The sequence below is a fragment of the Diabrotica virgifera genome, chromosome 1 (assembly GCF_917563875.1).
Source record: "Diabrotica virgifera virgifera chromosome 1, PGI_DIABVI_V3a".
Lineage (NCBI taxonomy): Eukaryota > Metazoa > Arthropoda > Insecta > Coleoptera > Chrysomelidae > Diabrotica > Diabrotica virgifera.
The window spans coordinates 189,428,448-189,446,861 of record NC_065443.1 but is presented as its reverse complement, the minus strand read 5'-3'; the positions used below and the strand labels follow the sequence as shown (position 1 = coordinate 189,446,861).

Sequence of the window (18,414 nt, the reverse complement as noted above, 5' to 3'; positions counted from 1 at the left end):
AATGAATATATCATTTTATGATACCTATATAGTATCTAATGCAGCGTTTCCCAAACTTATTTTTCCGTGGCCCGGTTATTTTTATGCTTATCCTTCGTGGCCAATTAATTTTTTTTATATACCATGGTATGTGTGTACAAGACATCATATTTATTATAGTTTTATAATATTTTAATAAAGAATCATTAGCTCAAACAAGAAGTATGCAGTTGTTTCTGGTTAACTAAAAACTTCACGTTTGGAGGAAAGAATGTTCATTTTATCCTCAGGTCCTTCCAAACATTTTCTATACTTATTTTTGAGGAAAACTGGTGTTAAAAACCCTGCCTCACACTTACAAGTCGTAACAATAGTACATTCTTTCACGGTTTTTGCTCTAAATTTTAAAGAACCGCTTGGATTGACATGAAATTTGGCATACGCATAGCTTACATGTCAAAGAAAAAAGTGATATTGTGCCGATGTGTGCTTTTGCCCTGGGGGTGAGTTTCACCCCCTCTTGTGGGTGAAGAAATATATGTCCAAAATAAGTCCGGAAATGGATAAACTGGCTAATTTTAAGTAACTTTTGTTCTATAGAGCTTTTTCGCCAAGTCAACACTTTTCGAGTTATATGGGAGTGAATATGTTTATTTTTCAACAATATTACTACATTTTTAGACGGTTTTTCGCAAATAACTCAGAAAGTAAGTATTTTGTCGAAAAAACGTTCTTAGCAAAAATATAGCCTGTGAAAAAGTAAAAAAATGGTGTACACGTTAGGTCTCTGGACCTCGTAGAACCAGAGTTATAGCCAATGAAAAATAGATTCATATTCACCAAATTTCAAATAGAATATTTCGAAGTGAAATATCCAAAAAATTAAGCATTTTTGGAGAAAACCCATTTAAACTTTTTTAAATTGTTTAAAAAAAGCTTTATTTCTGTTTTTATACAAAATTTCTAGCAATAAATTTAAGCAAGTTACGCTCAAAATAAAGTTGGTCTTTTTTGTTTTGGCAAAAAAAAATCGGAAAGACCGCCCCCTAATTAGCAACTTAAATGAAATTAATCGTTACCGCTCCACAAATTATTTTTCTTATGTTGTGTTTATATAATCTGTAAATTCCATCGATTCAAAGTGCTTATTTTTGAAAAAATTTGATTTAAAGTAAAATTTTTTAAAAATTTTATTTTGAAAAATATGTTTTTTTTCAAAATAACTTAAGAATTGTTATAGATACCAAAAATCTCGAAAAACAAAAAAAGTCATCATTGCTTTTCTGAATATAATGTATTTTTTGTTTTTCTGTAAGACAAAAATTGATTAAGATTTGGTGTTTCTAAATTTGCATACATTCGTGATCAGTGACTCGTTCAACCCCTTTTATTTACATCCCTTTCAAAAATAAGGACTTTGAACCGATGAAACCTACAGATCATAATATATACAATACATACACGAGTCAAGAAACTTGTAAAGTCGTAACGATTAAGTTCATTTGAGATACTAATTGGGGGTGATTTTCCCGATTTTTTAACCAAAAAAAAGATACTAACTTTATTTTGAGCGTAACTTGTTTACTGTTGATGCTAGAAATTTTTTTATAAAACAAAAATGAAGCTTTTTTTTTTAAATACTTTAAATAAGTTGGTAATCAGTTTTCCCCGAAATGTGCTTCATTTTTGGTTATTTCACATTAAAGTATTCCATTTGGAATTTGACGAATATGAACCTATTTTTAATTAGCTATAACTCTGCTTCTACTAGGTACAGAGATGTGATATATACACCATTTTTTTTTAATTTTTCCAGGCTATATTTTTTACAGGCTATATTTCTGCTGAGAATGTTTTTTCGACAAAATACTTACTACTTGAGTTATTTGCGAAAAACCGTCTAAAAGCGTGGTTATTTTGTGGAAAAAATGAACATATTCACTGGCAAATAACTCAAAAAGTATTGACTTAGTGAAAAACTCTATAGAGCAAAAGTTACTTAAAATTAGTTAGTTTATCCATTTCCGGACTTACTTTGGACGAATATTTTTTCACCCCCAAGAGGGGGTGAAAACCACCTTCGGGACAAAAGCAGATATCGGCACAATATCACTTTTTTTCTTTGACTTGTTAGCGATGTGTATGCCAAATTGCATGTCAATCCAAGCGGTTCTTTAAAATTTAGAGGTTTTGCAATATTTTACCGTTAAAGAACGTACTTCAAACGGAATTAAGAAAATCAGTGGTATTTTGTCAATATGTCTTTGAGTGCCTTACAACACGATAGTTCAATTACTGACTCAGTATTTAATGTCCTTCCTTATCCATGCTTTGTTGCCGTGGGTGGGAGGGGGGGGGGGGAGATATTTCTTCAGATTTGCCTCCAGTCCTAGCAGGTGTTCCTTTTGAAAGCCGCTGAAATTTCATCCGATAATGAATGAATTCGCGTTTTACTCGAAGTTATAGTTTTTGTAGTTCTGTTAGCTTTGTAAAAGCTTTGTAATTTCCTGCTTCCGTTGCAGCTTGTTGCAGCTTCCACCTCCTTTTGTACTTTAAATACAGTTACAGTGCCACCTTGTAATGTCATATTTAAATTGTACAAGAAGTCTTCTTCTTCTTCTTGTAGTTTCATGGCCTCCACTTCTTAGGTACTTGGCCAGTCCTCGGTACAAGAAGTCAAAAATATCACAAAGATAGCAGTGGCGTCACACAGTGGTTCCAAATGCTGAAAACGTGGTAATGAGGCGAAGAAAAAGTCCCTATCTAGAGATTTTCATGTTTACAGTTGTTTTCTCATACTATCGTAAAATCGTAATACGCAGGTATAAGGATCAGACTGGATGTATTGTGGTTCACAGCTCAGGAACAAGTGAGCCATGTCCGAGGTTATTTTGGCCGGCAGAGAAAGTCTAAAAGAACGCGTATATTTAAAACGCTGAAAAAAGTTTTGTGGTTTATCAATTTTATCGCTATAAAGCAGATTCTTCTTTTTTAAGTATGTTGTAATGTAAGATGTAAGTTAACTTAAGTTTTAGTAACAATAAATGCCTTAAATTTGTTACTACATAAATAGTGAAAATATACTTGAAATAATCAAAATTTTGTAAAGATACATTCAAAAAGTACAAAATTCTGCATAATTCTGCGACTAATGTTTATTAGTTTTAAAATATATTGTAAGAAGATACAGAATCACTTTGGTTTAGCTGCCTATAACTGCCAATGCATCGCTGGCAGTTGTTTGAATACAAAAGTGGAAAATGACACATATTACATGATTCTGGCGATTGTGGAGTATTTATTGGGTGGTTGTACATAAGTAATAGGTTTTGAATATTGTACTTCATAATCAAAATGTATTGGTGATCAGCAATTTTAAAAACCCCTTATAATATAAATTTTTAAACCCATATCCACTTAAAATAAAATTTTCGAAATTCTTTCGGCTATATTGGATCCGCCATTTGTGTTAATAAAAAGTAATGTTAGATTTGTTATCAACGACCTTAAATTAAATACCAAATTTGACAAAAAAATTTGCGCTTTGATTGACACTTTCAATTTATTTCCGCCATTTTGGATCAGCCATTTTGTTTTTCAAAAAAAATAATGTCAGATTCGTAATCAGCGATGCCAAAAACCCCTAAGAACGAAAGTAATTCCGAAATGTATAAACAATATACGCTTTTAAAGGTTCATGACCACGTTTTCGGAATTTGGAACCACTGTGCGTCAGTCAGAGTGCGGACTTGAAAGGCAAGATGTGAAACGGCCAGGCAAGGCGACCCGGCATTTTGCTTTCGTGGCGCGGTACCGGGTCGAGACCCACCATTTGGGAAACGCTGATCTAATGCATTATAAAAATATAATTTAAATTAAAAAATATAGAAATCAATGGGAAATACCCAGTAGCTGGCTGTATACCATAATTAAAAAATCATACAGAAGTAAAAACTTCGTTTGTACAATGGTATAAAAAGTTTATTAAAAAACTAATAAAAAGTCATCCAAATGGATTGCAAAACGTTTTCGATTTAGATCAGATAATCTTCAGTGCGTTCTGCTTAGTAGATGAAACTAGCACACTTATAAAATTGGTAACATCGAGATATATGATTTACATGTTATTAATATGATAATTGTAGCGACTCCCAAGTCGATGTTAAAAGATTATATTTGTTAAAAGTGCTCAAAGGGCAACATGGTTAACTGCTCGATAAGAACGTGTGGTTCTTGCCAGTTCAATGGACACAGACTATCGAGCAGGGAACAATGTTGCCCTTTGAGCACTTTTAACAAATATAATTTTAACATCGACTTGGAGTCGCTACAATTATCATATTAAGAACATGTAAATCATATATCTCGATGTTACCAATTTTATAAGTGTGCTAGTTTCATCTAAGGTAACTGAATACAATATGCCCATGTTAAGGGAATTTTTGGATTTATTGCTACAAAAATATATTTTTCATATATTTTTTAACACTATACCAATGTTTAGGTGTTTTAGCATCGCTAGTTATTGTATTGTTTTGCAATTATTTTTTTTTTCATATCGAAATTTTTTTTTAAAAAAAAACCCTCAATCTGGGCATATTGCCAACCCTTGAAGGTAATATGCCCAGTCGAGTGAAGGTATAATATGTGCGTACTTAAAACACTAAAAGATATGGAAATAAATATTAAATTAAATCATATACTTACAAAATCTTATATTTATTGACACTATAAAAAACATGTAACCAAACAAAGATATTAAACAACCCTTTTTGTAAAAACTAAAATGTCAAAATAAACAATTTTTAACTAAAATAACTTAAAATTAAGGAACATTATTGTGGGGTCCAGTACAATCAGGACAGGTAAAGGATTCCTTATCGAATTTTGTCAGCCCTACACATTCTTCATGAACGTACTGTACACATATAAAGCATAGTCGCATGTCTTTTATTTCAGCTTTGTCGCAAATTTTGCAAAACCATTTCGCTACGTCTTCTGATTTTTTGTTTTTCTTTACCAAAGAACCCGGTAGAGTTTGTTTCGTGCCTTTATTTATATCTGTTCGTGGACCTGTGCTAGCGGTAGAAAATACATTTTTTTACCACTATAGCTCTGCTATTTATTGCCTTCTTTCTATTTTGTGTATTTTTTTTCTCAATTTTTGCCGGAGTCTCAAGCATATCCGTAAACGATGTGTCCAAAGTTTTGCCCTGGCAAGTTTTTATTTCTTCAATATTACTTTTCTCTTCTCGAAGATTGTTATTCTCTTTGTTATGAACCACCAAATCATTTTTATCAGAATTCATAAGGAAAGTTTCCTTTTTTTTATGAAACGGATTTATTGCCAATTCAACTTCTTCGCCGCTGTCTTCTGATTCCGAAGTATAACTGCCAGAACTCTCACTTGATGAAGTTTGTGTTTTAGACTTCTTTTTCATGTGAATTTGCGTCTTTTGGTATTGTGGCAAACAGTTTTGTTGGGAAGAGCTTTTTGAATAGCTTGCAGTAGGTGGTGGAGTTTTCTGGCGCAGATTAATGGGTCCGCTATCACTATCACTTGATGATGTTTCAGTTCTAGGTTTCCTTTTTTTGTAATCTTGGGTCTTTTGATATTTTGGTACACTTTTTTGTTGAGAGGAGTTATATGAACAGCCTGGAATAGGAGAAGGTGTTTTCTGGCTTACATTAATGGGTCCGCTATCACTATCACTTGATGATGTTTCAGTTCTAGGTTTCTTTTTTTTTGTAATCTTGGGTCTTTTGATATTTTGGTACACTTTTTTGTTGAGAGGAGTTATATGAACAGCCTGGAGTAGGAGATGGTGTTTTCTGGCGTACATTAATCGGAGTGGGATCAATGTTCTCAATTTCTGATAATATACTTGGGGCAAAAGCAACTTCAGGTATAACATCGGGGTTATAAGGAAATATTCCTGTTGCAGAAAAGCCAGATTTAATGTTAGAAGGTGTCAATGCCTTGTCCCACACTATCGAAAATATTTCCCCAAATCGCTGCTTTGTTAAAGTACGTTCTTTGTATTTGGTCCAATACAACAACACTTGTTCGTCCCAGTGGTGTTCAAAGGAACGAAACACAGCTTTGTCCATCGGCTGGAGCTCATGAGTTGTGTTGCTAGGCAAACACAGAAGGGTTATTTGATATTTCTCGGCAGCTTCGACAATTGAAATATCTAAGTGACATGAGGCTCCATCAAATATTAAAAGACACTTTCCCTCCAATTTATATTTTGCCAAATGCTCCAACCAAATAATGAAGGTTTCCACATTCATACTGCCTTTAGGGGTCATCAACGCCAACGTGCCATGAGGCAAATTATCTTTCCATTCGGGCTTCATGCGCCGTCCTTTAAACAAAACGGCAGGAGGAATGGTGGTGCCATTGGCGTTAGCACAGCTAACAACAGTTATATTTTCCCCATGTTCCGGAGCAACCAAATGTACGCGTTTCGCGCCTTTCTTTGCTAGAACGGTCTGTTGATGATGCAGACTGAGTCTGCAGCCTTTCTCGTCCACATTGTAAATTCTTTCAGGTTTGTCGATTAAATCTAATTCTTGAAGTACACCCCTTAATTTGTCAAAATAGTCTTGTACTATGAACTTGTTCAGTTTTTGCGCCCGAGCAGGATTCATGTTTTGTGCTTTCCTTATCGATATTTCAGGGTGTCTTTGCAAAAATCCTTTTAACCAATAACGTCCAGCCATTTTGGTCCCTTGTGAAAAAAAGTGTGGCAAATTGTTTTGTTCGCAATAAGTAAACACACATTTTTTCAAAGTTTTATTGCTAAGGGGATACCCAACTTCTGCCAATCTAACAATTCGTCGAGACAATTCATTTTCTTGATCTATATTCAAAATAGTCTTTCTCCCCATTTTTGCCTTTTTGGTACTATTTTTTTTCTACATAGCGTTTCAAAGTGCGGCTAGAAATATTATACCTTTGACTTGCCGCATTGTATGACATTCCATTCATTACTGCTGCAATTGCGGATTCTAGCTGTTGATTGCTCCATTGCGACCGTATCCCCTTATTTCTGACACGAGGCATGTTATCTAAAACAAAAAAAAATCAATAAATTAACTGTTATAATAAGCTGGCAATATGCCCACTTGAGCAAATTGTCAGCATACACTATGGGCATATTGTTAGCACATGATGATTAATACATTTTCTTAAATTATAAAAACATTTTGAATCATATTATATTTTATTTTTACTTACATTTTAAGTACTCTATGGCAGACTAAAATCACTTAATGTCGTAGACAAATTAAAACGTTTAAGTGCAAAACATAGGTGAAAACCGACGTCAATTTTTATAAACACGCTCTTAAAAACCACGTACAACTTGACTGCACCACGGCAAGCTCACAACTAACCTTGCGGTCGGTCACGGGCTTAGTTATATTAGGCGTTCAGTGTGTCCAGCGCCTCCTTCGCCGAATATCAAATATTAAAGCAAAAAATGGAAATGGGCATATTACCAACATGGGCATATTGTATTCAGGTACCTTACTAAGCAGAACGCACTGAAGATGATCTGATCTAGATCGAAAACGTTTTGAAATCCGTTTGGATGACTTTTTAGTAGTTTTTAATAAACTTTTTATACCATTGTACAAACCAAAGTTTTTACTTCTGTATGATATTTTAAAAAATATCGGTACCAAGTCCTTATTCTCGAATATTTAATCATTTTAAAATTTATTCAAAACTAATATCTATTATGTTAACATGATTATAGGACTGTACTCACATTATTTGCACTTTATATATTTGCAGGTGCTACCCCAAGAACACCTGTTTTTTTATACCTACAACTATTCGAAACTGTCCATTGTACAAAATCAAACAAATGTCATTCTTGAAATCAGTATTTGTTACTTTTTCGAGCTAGTGATTTCTTAAAATAGCATAAATAAACGGCATTAGAGTAGATTGGATTAGGTATATACAGTATTGTATTTGTGGAATACGGTTGATTAAAGGTTATTTTATGTTGGTTACTGCACAAAAATGTTTGTCGTCTATATGGATTAGAATCTGGGTCATAATCTGCTCCATACTTTTCACTATTTGAAAGAAAGCATAATATATACAGGGTGGGGCATTAGTGCTAGGAGGTCCAATTACTCGTTTGCCATAAAAGATACGAAAAAAGGTTATTTAGGTAAAAGTTGTGGCACAGACAGTACCATACTTTAAAAATATTTTCAAGCATACAGGACCACCTTTATTGATAGGGTGACACAAACTAATGTTTTTTTAAATGGAATACCCGCTATATTTTTAGGTTTTTTGATTCTCCTCGATGTCTTCTTTATTAAAATATAGGATTTTGTAATATTATACGAGGTAATTTAAAAAATAATTACGTTTTTTTGTTAATTTCGTAGCAAAATTCACACCATGTAGAATTGTAGTGATTTGACATCAAAATGTGTATTTATGTTCAAATGATTTATAGTATGATCTACTATATTAAACATTAATAGTGCGAAATTTTTAATTTTAGTATACATGGTTGGTCGAAACTCAGAATGTCTTCAGAATATCCTTTCAAATGAGCTAGTACACGATCCCTATTCTCATTTAAAAAACATCGATTACGTTATCACGCCCAAGTGGATGACGTCAATAGTATGATATCTTCTTCTTCTTCATGTGCCATCTCCTCTAAGAAGGTTGGCAACCATCACGGCAATTCGCACTTTCGATACCGCTGTTCTAAAGAGATCAGCAGAAGTGCAATTAAACCAAGCTCTCAAATTGTTTAACCAGGAGATGCGTCTTCTTCCGCGACTCCTTCTACCCTGTATTCTTCCTTGCATTATCAATTGTAACAAGTTATAACGCTCGCCCCTCATAACATGTCCCAGATATTGCAGTTTTCTGACTTTAATTGTATTTAAAACCTCTTTATCTTTTCCCATTCTTCTCAACACCTCGATATTCGTGACTCTATCCACCCAACTTATTCTTAATATTCTTCTGTAGGCCCATAACTCGAAGGCTTCTAATCTGTCCGAAACATCCTTCTTTAATGTCCAAGCCTCCAACCCATAGAATAATACGGAGAACACGTAGCATCTCAGAAGTCTTATCTTTAAAGAAATTGTAATGTCCCTGCTACAGAGTACTTTTTTTAGTTTGTTAAAAGCATTTCTTGCCTGTCCTATTCTTGCTTTAATCTCTTCTGTGTACTCATTAGTTTCATTAATTATTGTACCCAAATATTTATATTTTTCAACCTTTTTAATTTGTTCTCCATGTATTGTTATGCTTTCTTGGCGCTGTTGAACTTTTGTGATTACCATAAATTGTGTCTTTTTTGTGTTTAGGGACAGTCCGTTTTCTTGGCTGACTTCTACCACTCTGTCAACCATTTGTTGTAAATCCTCAAGACATTCGGCTAATAAAATAGTGTCGTCGGCAAACCGTATATTATTGATTGGTCGACCATTTACTTTTATTCCCGTGGTTAGGTCTTCTAGTGCTTCCTGGATTATTTCCTCTGAATACAAATTGAACAAAGTAGGAGACAGGACACAGCCCTGTCTGACGCCCCTCTCAATACGTATTTCATTTGAAAAGGCGTTGTTCTCTTTTACCACAGCGATCTGATTATAATAGATAGCACTAATGATCCTGATGTCCCTCATATCTAAGTTTTTCTTTTCAAGTAATTCGATAAGGCGGTTATGTCTGACCTTATCGAAGGCTTTGTTGTAATCCAAGAAACACATATACCGGGTGGTGAATCGGAAAACGGGCCATAGGAAACTCTATGTAAAATTCTAAACTGTTGAATTCCTGCTTCCCTATCTATTTTACATCAAAAGTCATGAGAAGTTATTTGTAGAGGATTGAAATCTGTATTAAAAACAGAAGTTACAATTGTTCTACGATTTAAACACATTCCAAAATTTTGAAAAATATAATGTATTTACCGCAGTAGGTATGTGTGGGTATGTTAGGCCACACGTTACTATTTAACTGACAGTGAGCACATTATTGACTGAAGAAAATATCTTTATTATTAATACTTTCTCCTTAACTAAGGGTATCTTATCAACTTTATTGTGTTTTAAACAAAAAATGATAAAATAATTAAAAAAATTGACAGTTCTAATTGTTAATATAATAAATTCATTGTCAACAAATGCAATCTTATACACATTATTGTATTGTGTGTGGCCTAGCTTTGGCGTATTACTCTGAAAATTGTATTATATTTTTACAAAATTTTGAATAATTATTGTTCATAGAACAATATTAACAGTTGTTTTCAATAGAGATTTCAATTCTCTACAAATAGTTTCTGATGACTTTTGATGTAAAATAATTAGGGAAGCAGGAATTTAACAGCTTAGAATTTTACATTGAGTTTCCTATGGCCCGCTTTCCAATTCACCACCCGGTATACTGGCTGATTAACATCCATGCACCTTTGCACAAGTACATTTACAGCGAACAGGGCTTCCCTCGTTCCCATTGCATTTCTAAATCCAAATTGCGTGTCGCTTATGTCCTGCTCAAGTTTGTTATGTATTCTCCGGTGTATAATTTTTAAAAATATTTTGAGTGTATGACTCATTAAACTTATTATCCGGTGGTCTTGGCATTCTTTTGCATTTGGTTTTTTTGGCAGTGTTATGAACGTTGACAGCAGCCAATCTCTGGGAATGATTCCTGTACTGTATATTGTATTAAATAAGTCGACCAATATTCCAATTTGCTGGTCCTCTATTAACCGTATTATGTCTACAGGTATTTGGTCAGGACCTGTTGCCTTGTTGTTCTTTGTTCGCTTTATCGCCTCTAGTACCTCATCTGCTGTTATGTCTGGGCCGTTGTCGAACTTTTCCTGCTCTAGTACTATTTCAGTCCGTTCGTCTTTAAATAGCTCTTGAATATATTCCTGCCATCTTTTAAGCCTTTCACCGACGTCTATTATTATTTTTCCGTTTTTATCCAGCAGTATGTTTGATTTTTTCTTAATATTAGTGCCTGTTATTTCACTAATTTTCTTATGAAGGTTTAAGTTATCATGTTTCTCTACCAACTGTTCAATCTCTGCGCATCTGTCACTATACCATCTTTCCTTTGCCTCTCTGATCTTTCTCCTTATTTCTGTGTGTATAATATTATACATGTTTTTGTCTTTGGTTTTATAAGATCGCCTTGCTTCCATGAGATCTAGAATCTCCTCGGTCATCCATTCATTTTTATTCTCAAATTGGTTTAGGTGTAAGTGTTGTCTCACATGTGCGGATAAGAGCATCTTTTAACATGTGCCATTTCCTGTTCGCATCTTCAGTAGGAATAATTTCTATTTTGGTGAGCTCTTCTTTAATTTTTAGTGTGACTTGCTCTTTTGTTGATGGATCTCTCAAACGAGATACTTGTATCGTCTCTACTTTAGTTTTAACCACAGGCTTCTTTAGATTAATTCTAAACCTTCCTACAACTGGGTTGTGATCTGATCTCACATCAGCTCCAGGGTATGATTTTACTGATTTTATGGAATTTCGGTATCGTTTGCAGATGAGAAGGTAGTCAATTTGGTTTCTGATGACGTTATGTTGGTTGTCTGCTGGTGATTTCCATGTATAGAGTCTCCTGGTCGGCAGATCATAATAAGTATTCGTGACAATAAAATCGGTCTCTTGGCAGAATTGAGCCAATCTTTCTCCTCTCTCGTTACGAGTGCCCAGTCCAAAGTTTCCAATAAAATCACCTTGACTTCCTCTACCGATTTTTGCATTTAGATCTCCCATTACTATTGTAACGTCTCTAGACTTGGTTACTTCTAAAGCTTGTTGTAATTCGTTATAAAACTGTTCGAGCTCTTCATCCGATTTATCTGCTGTGGGAGCATATACTTGAATTGTATTGACTCTAGACTGGGCTGTTTTGAGTGTTACCATCATAACTCTATCCGAGATGGGTAAGAAGCCAGTTACAAATTTCTGGGTGGTTTTATCAACTAATATCGCTACCCCGTTCCAGTGATTTGGGTCATTGTCATTACCAGAGTAGTATATCTTTGTTTGGCCTACTAATATGTCACCTGAATTGGGCCATCTGGTCTCACTTAATCCTAATATTTTTATGTTAAGTCTTTCCATTTCCTGAATGACATTATGGACTTTACCTGCTTGGTATATTGACTTAACATTCCACGTGCCTACCTTCATGCACTTTTTGTCGATTTTAGTCTTCTTTTTGGACGATGTGTTACTGATGGGTATTTCACAGGGATTTCGTTTGATATCGACCTGAGAGGCCCTGTGGTCTATCTGTGATTTGCCTCCCCTGCCGGATCTTGGTCTCCGATATCCATGATCAGTAACAGAGTTACTTTTTTGTACAGCCATGACAATTGTACTAGGGATATCCGTATATGATCTTTAATGTAGTGGTTTCCCCTTGCCTTCTACATCCTTATGCCGTTGACCGTTTTTTTTTTGTTCATCCGCCTTCGAGGCCGATTTCTCAACCCCAGGACAAAAGAGTGCCCTACCACTTACTAACTCATCCGCCCGAAGCCGTTGGTCGGTAAGTGGGAGATTGCTTATACCGGCAATCACTCGGTGAAATTATCGCCATATCTGGCTACCCTCACTTAGTTTAGCCTGCAGACCAATGCAGTTGCCCGGGGTGTGGCACGTGGAGCCATAAGTGAGAGTTAGTTGTCTTATGAGGACCAGTTATCAAGAACCATCTCCCGTCTATGACGCTTGATGTGGTCGTTCCGATAAAAGGTGCTACCTCTATAACACAACCCTACAACCCTACAACCCTAACATAGTATGATATACATTGACCAAATCAAAAAACGTGAGGATTTTCAAACTTTCTCCTATATAAATTTTGATTCAGAGGACTACTTTGTGTTAATTAACTAGCAACCCCCTGCGTGGCTCAGTGGTAAGAGCGCCTACCTTTGGATCGAAAAATCCGAAAGGTCGTGAGTTCGAATCTCACCAGGGTCAGGGATTTTTCGTTTATTATAAATTAATAAATGAAAATAGTTTCTGTCCTCGTGAGATCGGTACTCGTCGGAGGGACCGCAGACGTTCGGATACAATTAGCGTCTCTTTGCAAAGACAATGACGTCGACTTTGCAAAGTAACAAGACACTTACTCAACACACACACTACACATGACACTAGATACCTAACTGTAAAAATTTACCGTACCTACCATGCCAATGACCATTAGTTGTCATTGGCATTAGATCACATATTATATTCTCTAGATTTTCGAGTGACAATCTGCGAGATTTTATTAAGAATCCTAACTTAGGCCCCTTTAACATTGAGATTGAGAAATATCACTGCCACAAACAATGTTTAGAACAATGTGTCAAGCTTGTGACACAAGCTTCTCTAGCAGTTTGTGGATCGTATTCGAGGGATGGATTTATAAAAACGCGAATTGATTCCAGAAAAACTATGCCTTACTTTAACGCTAAATCGGAAGACATCTTCGAATAGAATGCTTTTACCATAATGTTTGTAATATTTATATACCTAATGCACTATTTTAAAATTATAGTAATTTTGTACTTTGCTTTATATTTATTTTAGTATTAAAAAACTTGGATGACTTCAGGGACTTAAGCTGTTTTGTTATAAAAAGAATGTTTGAGTGTACTTTTCCTTAAGTAAAATTTTTAATTGCCTTGTGAAACCAGAAAATATTTTCCAAATTAAACCGAATTTGAAGTTAGTTTTCAATCCTAATAGCAAAATTAATAATATTGAAAATATTAAAAATATTACTAAAAGATTTTTAAATTGAAAACTTATTGGTACATTTCCCTGGTGACACCTCCAAGGCTTCTACAATTTGCAAGTCAAATGGATTCTGCAGTGAAGACAAAGGGAAGGAATTCTACACTATGCAATTCACATCCCCCGTCTGCAGCTCGGTAAAGTTCCAACGGAAAATGCACCTGGTCACTCTACGGAGTAATACGACTATAAAATAAAAATGTATACCATTTTTATTCAGTTGCAATGCGAAGGCAAAACAATCTTACTTTTCAATTAGAATACGGAGCGCAGTCCAGTCCTCTGAATCGCGATTTTCTGCTCTTATTGGAGCCTCATCGGAAAGAACGTAGGCACTGTTCTCCATACCCTAATTGACTAGCGTCGAGAGCTTTTCCCACCCATTACAACCGAAGTGAAGGTATTAGGTGACTAGCGTCATCTGGCAATTGAAAGATGAAGTTAGTTTTCAATCCTATTCAGGGCTGCGATTCAGAGGACTGGACTGCGCTCCGTATTCTAATTGAAAAGTAAGATTGTTTTGCCTTCGCATTGCAACTGAATAAAAATGGTATACATTTTTATTTTATAGTCGTATTACTCCGTAGAGTAACCAGGTGCATTTTCCGTTGGAACTTTACCGAGCTGCAGACGGGGGATGTGAATTGCATAGTGTAGAATTCCTTCCCTTTGTCTTCACTGCAGCATCCATTTGGCTTGCAAATTGTAGAAGCCTTGGAGGTGTCACCAGGGAAATGTACCAATAAGTTTTCAATTTAAAAATCTTTTAGTAATATTTTTAATATTTTCAATATTATTAATTTTGCTATTAGGATTGAAAACTAACTTCATCTTTCAATTGCCAGATGACGCTAGTCACCTAATACCTTCACTTCGGTTGCAATGGGTGGGAAAAGCTCTCGACGCTAGTCAATTAGGGTATGGAGAACAGTGCCTACGTTCTTTCCGATGAAGCTCCAATAAGAGCCGAGAATCGCGATTCAGAGGACTGGACTGCGCTCCGTATTCTAATTGAAAAGTAAGATTGTTTTGCCTTCGCATTGCAACTGAATAAAAATGGTATACATTTTTATTTTAAACCGAATTTATTTATTCAACTTTTATGAGGTATTACATTTCCCTTACAAAATAAATTCGCATGTTAATGTATTTTTTCTAATTTTTAGTTGCCGTGGGGGCAGAAAATATTTTTTTATTTCAACGCAATTTTACTAAAATACTAAATAGTGTGTTAGGCAACTTTTGTGAGCTATTACATTTTCGTGTCAAAATAAAATTTTTTTCGTCTGTTAACATTTTTTTATGATTTTCATCATTTTTTTATGATTTATGTTCAGATTTGCATCCTTTTTTATCATAAATGTTATATCACTTTATCAGAAGTTCATCATTTTTTTATTGTATTATTATTGTATTGTGTTATTTATTGTATTATTATATTGATTCTGTTTAATTTTGTATTAGGGATAGGATTGTATATTATCGCAACTGGCTGAATGACTAATAAAAAAAAACATTTTTTCAAAATTTTTAATTGTCTTGTGGGGGGGGGGGCAGAAGATATTTTTCAATTTCGAAAAATTTTACCAAAATGTTTAACAGTTGATTGGGCAACTTTTGTGAGGTATTACTTTTCCATCGCAACAAAAATTTTTTTCGCATTTTTCGATGCACCCTAATATACATGCCAAAAAATCATAATTCAAAAATAAAAATCGACCTGTTTTGGAATTTATCTCCAAAATCGCCCATTTATCTTCAAAATTAAATCTAATCGAATGGAATCCAACCGAATATAATCGCATAAAATCTTTTATAAAAGGTATATTTGTTAAAATCCCTATACAGGGCTACATCAAAGACAGAACTAGTTTTCGATCGGTTGACCGATCATCATCAGTGCAATCTTAGAATCTACATGCAAGCCACCAAAGTAAAAATAACAGGGTAAAAACCCTTTACAATTGATCCGTCATCGGAACATATGACAGAGAAGTGAATTATAACATGGATGATTAAGATATCCAATGTTTTTCGCCCGAGGTACCAATGAGCTCTATCTGACAAGTTCACATCATGACTGTACGGAAGCAAGTACATCGGACGGATCAATTGTAAAGGGTTTTTACCCTGTTATTTGTACTTTGGTGGCTTGCATGTAGATTCTAAGATTGCACTGATGATGATCGGTCAACCGATCGAAAACTAGTTCTGTCTTTGATGTAGCCCTGTATAGGGATTTTAACAAATATACCTTTTATAAAAGATTTTATGTTTTTGTAATGGTATACAGCCAACTACAGGAAATTTTTCCTCGTGGATTTGAATATAATCGAATCTATAAGAAGTATTCACTTCTGTCGGCACTCCGCAAGTGCCACGCTCTAATTTTTATTGTGTTTTCTGAGTTATTTCTTTAATTTTTAGATTGTTAGTCTGCATTTATATAAAAAGAATTGTTGTTTTTAGAACTCTTTAGCGAATTGTTATTAGTCTTATAGGTTTTCCAATACTGACTACTGGATTACCGATTATTCGAACAATTAAATACTTGCGCAACAATTATTTAACATTTTTGATAAATTTGTTACACAAAAGATGACACTGACGTTACAAAGAATCGACAAAATTGTCATATTTCGCCGCTACTCACACTGTCTTCGTTTCATAGACCCCCATCATGGTCAATGTCATCATGATAACATCGTGGTTCATATAGTTCAATATGAGCTTTCCATTTCATAGCGAAAACCGATTTATCGAAGCAATTTCCATAACTTACCTCGACTAAAGTCAGTTATTATCTCTAATTACGTTTAATAGTTGGCCAATTGTTGGGATATACATGCTTGTTTATTGTATAAGAATGAATGAACTTTTCTTCAAAGGACGTTGCTGCAAAAGTCATGAATTTCAAGCAATTTATTGTTTTCCTTTTTTCCTTCATTTTTTTTTGGTTCAACAACAGTTCCTTGTTTTCTTTCATTTAAGAATCTGTAAATGATTCTTTCCCTAACACATGTCATACGAGAGCGCATAATCTTGAATAGTTGATGATTATTAAGTGAGTCATGAATATTTAAAAATGTTTTTTCTTTCAGGGAATACACTTGTTTTTTAAGTTTAGGTGGCTTAAATTAAAAAGATGATCTGATTTTAATACATGAACTGCTAAAAAGTAACAAAAACATTAAGTAAACTCCTATTATGAGTATACGGGATCAACAGTCGATAGAATTTTACGTAGATAAATTGACGGGAGTTGAATGCATATTGTAGATTCCCTCTAGCCTGCTTCATTCATCGTTCATTTGCGTTGCAAATGAACTTTGCAAATTTTACAAATTTTAGAGAGCAAGGATTTAGGTTGTCACCAGAATGTTGGTTCCAACATACAGCTACCTCAGGTAGCTGTAGTTCCTTAGTGTGGCTGTGTTAGTTGTAGCCCTGAATCCAACGGGGTCTTCTAGCATTTTTGCCACAATTGGGCACTTGCTCCTGTAGTGATCCTTCCCCAAGTTAAAATTCCACCTTTTTCTAACTTGGCTATACCGTACTGATGACGACTAAGGAGTCAGAAACACGTGTCTGCGGTTGCATTACATCATTTGTCAACCAAAAAAGAAGATGAATCTGGATATTTTTCTAGTGACAATATTGTGTGTGAATATGTCTTGAGTTTACTCCTATTTTAAAAACAAATTATATAATCTAATATTTATTCAAAATTTTTGTTTAATTCAAATGATATGTATAGCTATATAACCAGGTAGAAAGGCATAATAATAGGAACAACTAGAATATACAAAAAGGCATTGCTTTTTGCTTTTTATTTGACGATTCTAATTGTTCACACTTTATTTAGTATAAATTTATATCTTTACTTTATATCTTTAATTGTTTTAGATGCGTGTTCTTCTCGCTCGACACCAAAACCTAGGCCGCCGGCTACAACACCTCGGCCCAATATCACATTCCCCACGTACCCATGTCCGCCGGCGTATGCTACTTGGTATTGCCTCAACGATGCAACGTGTTTTACTGTCAGAATCGGAGACTCCCTTCTTTATAATTGCGAGTAAGTATTACATCAATTTCAGCAAGTGTAATAACTTTTTTTTAATTGAAAATATTGTAATATTTACAATCTGTCCTTAACTAAGAAAAATAGGTAAATTATTTGACAAAAATTGAAAATTTGACCTGTAGAGGGAGATCCAGTGATCACCCTATATATATATATATATATATATATATATATATATATATATATATATATATATATATACAGCGCTAACAGGCCTTATAGGCCTACGGCTTCTAAATTCTGGATAATATTTCTCCATTCTTTTCGATCCTCTGCACTCTTTCTCCAGTCCTTCACCCCGATTTCTTCTAAATCCCTCTCTGCAGCCTCTAACCATCTCTTCCTTGGGCGACCTCGTCTCCTTTTTTCCAATGCTCTGTCATTCAATATTCGTTTGACGTTTCTACTTTCTGGCATTCGAGTAATATGTCCCAGCCATCTAACTCTTTGGGCTCGTATTTTTGTCGTTATTTTTGGTCTCCCATACATCCTCGTTACTTCTTCATTTGTTCGTCTCCTCCAGG

At 34.6% G+C, this 18,414-nt stretch overlaps 1 protein-coding gene across 2 annotated transcripts in view; it reads left to right on the top strand.

Moving 5' to 3' along the window:
- LOC114329229 (uncharacterized) overlaps positions 1 to 18,414 on the top strand; it is a 1,335,969-nt gene that overhangs the window by 1,287,696 nt on the left and 29,859 nt on the right. For both annotated transcript variants that reach the window (XM_050641873.1, XM_028278274.2), the window contains one exon: positions 17,710 to 17,881. In XM_050641873.1, coding sequence (XP_050497830.1) covers positions 17,710 to 17,881 — 172 coding nt within the window. The remainder of the gene's footprint in view (positions 1 to 17,709; positions 17,882 to 18,414) is intronic.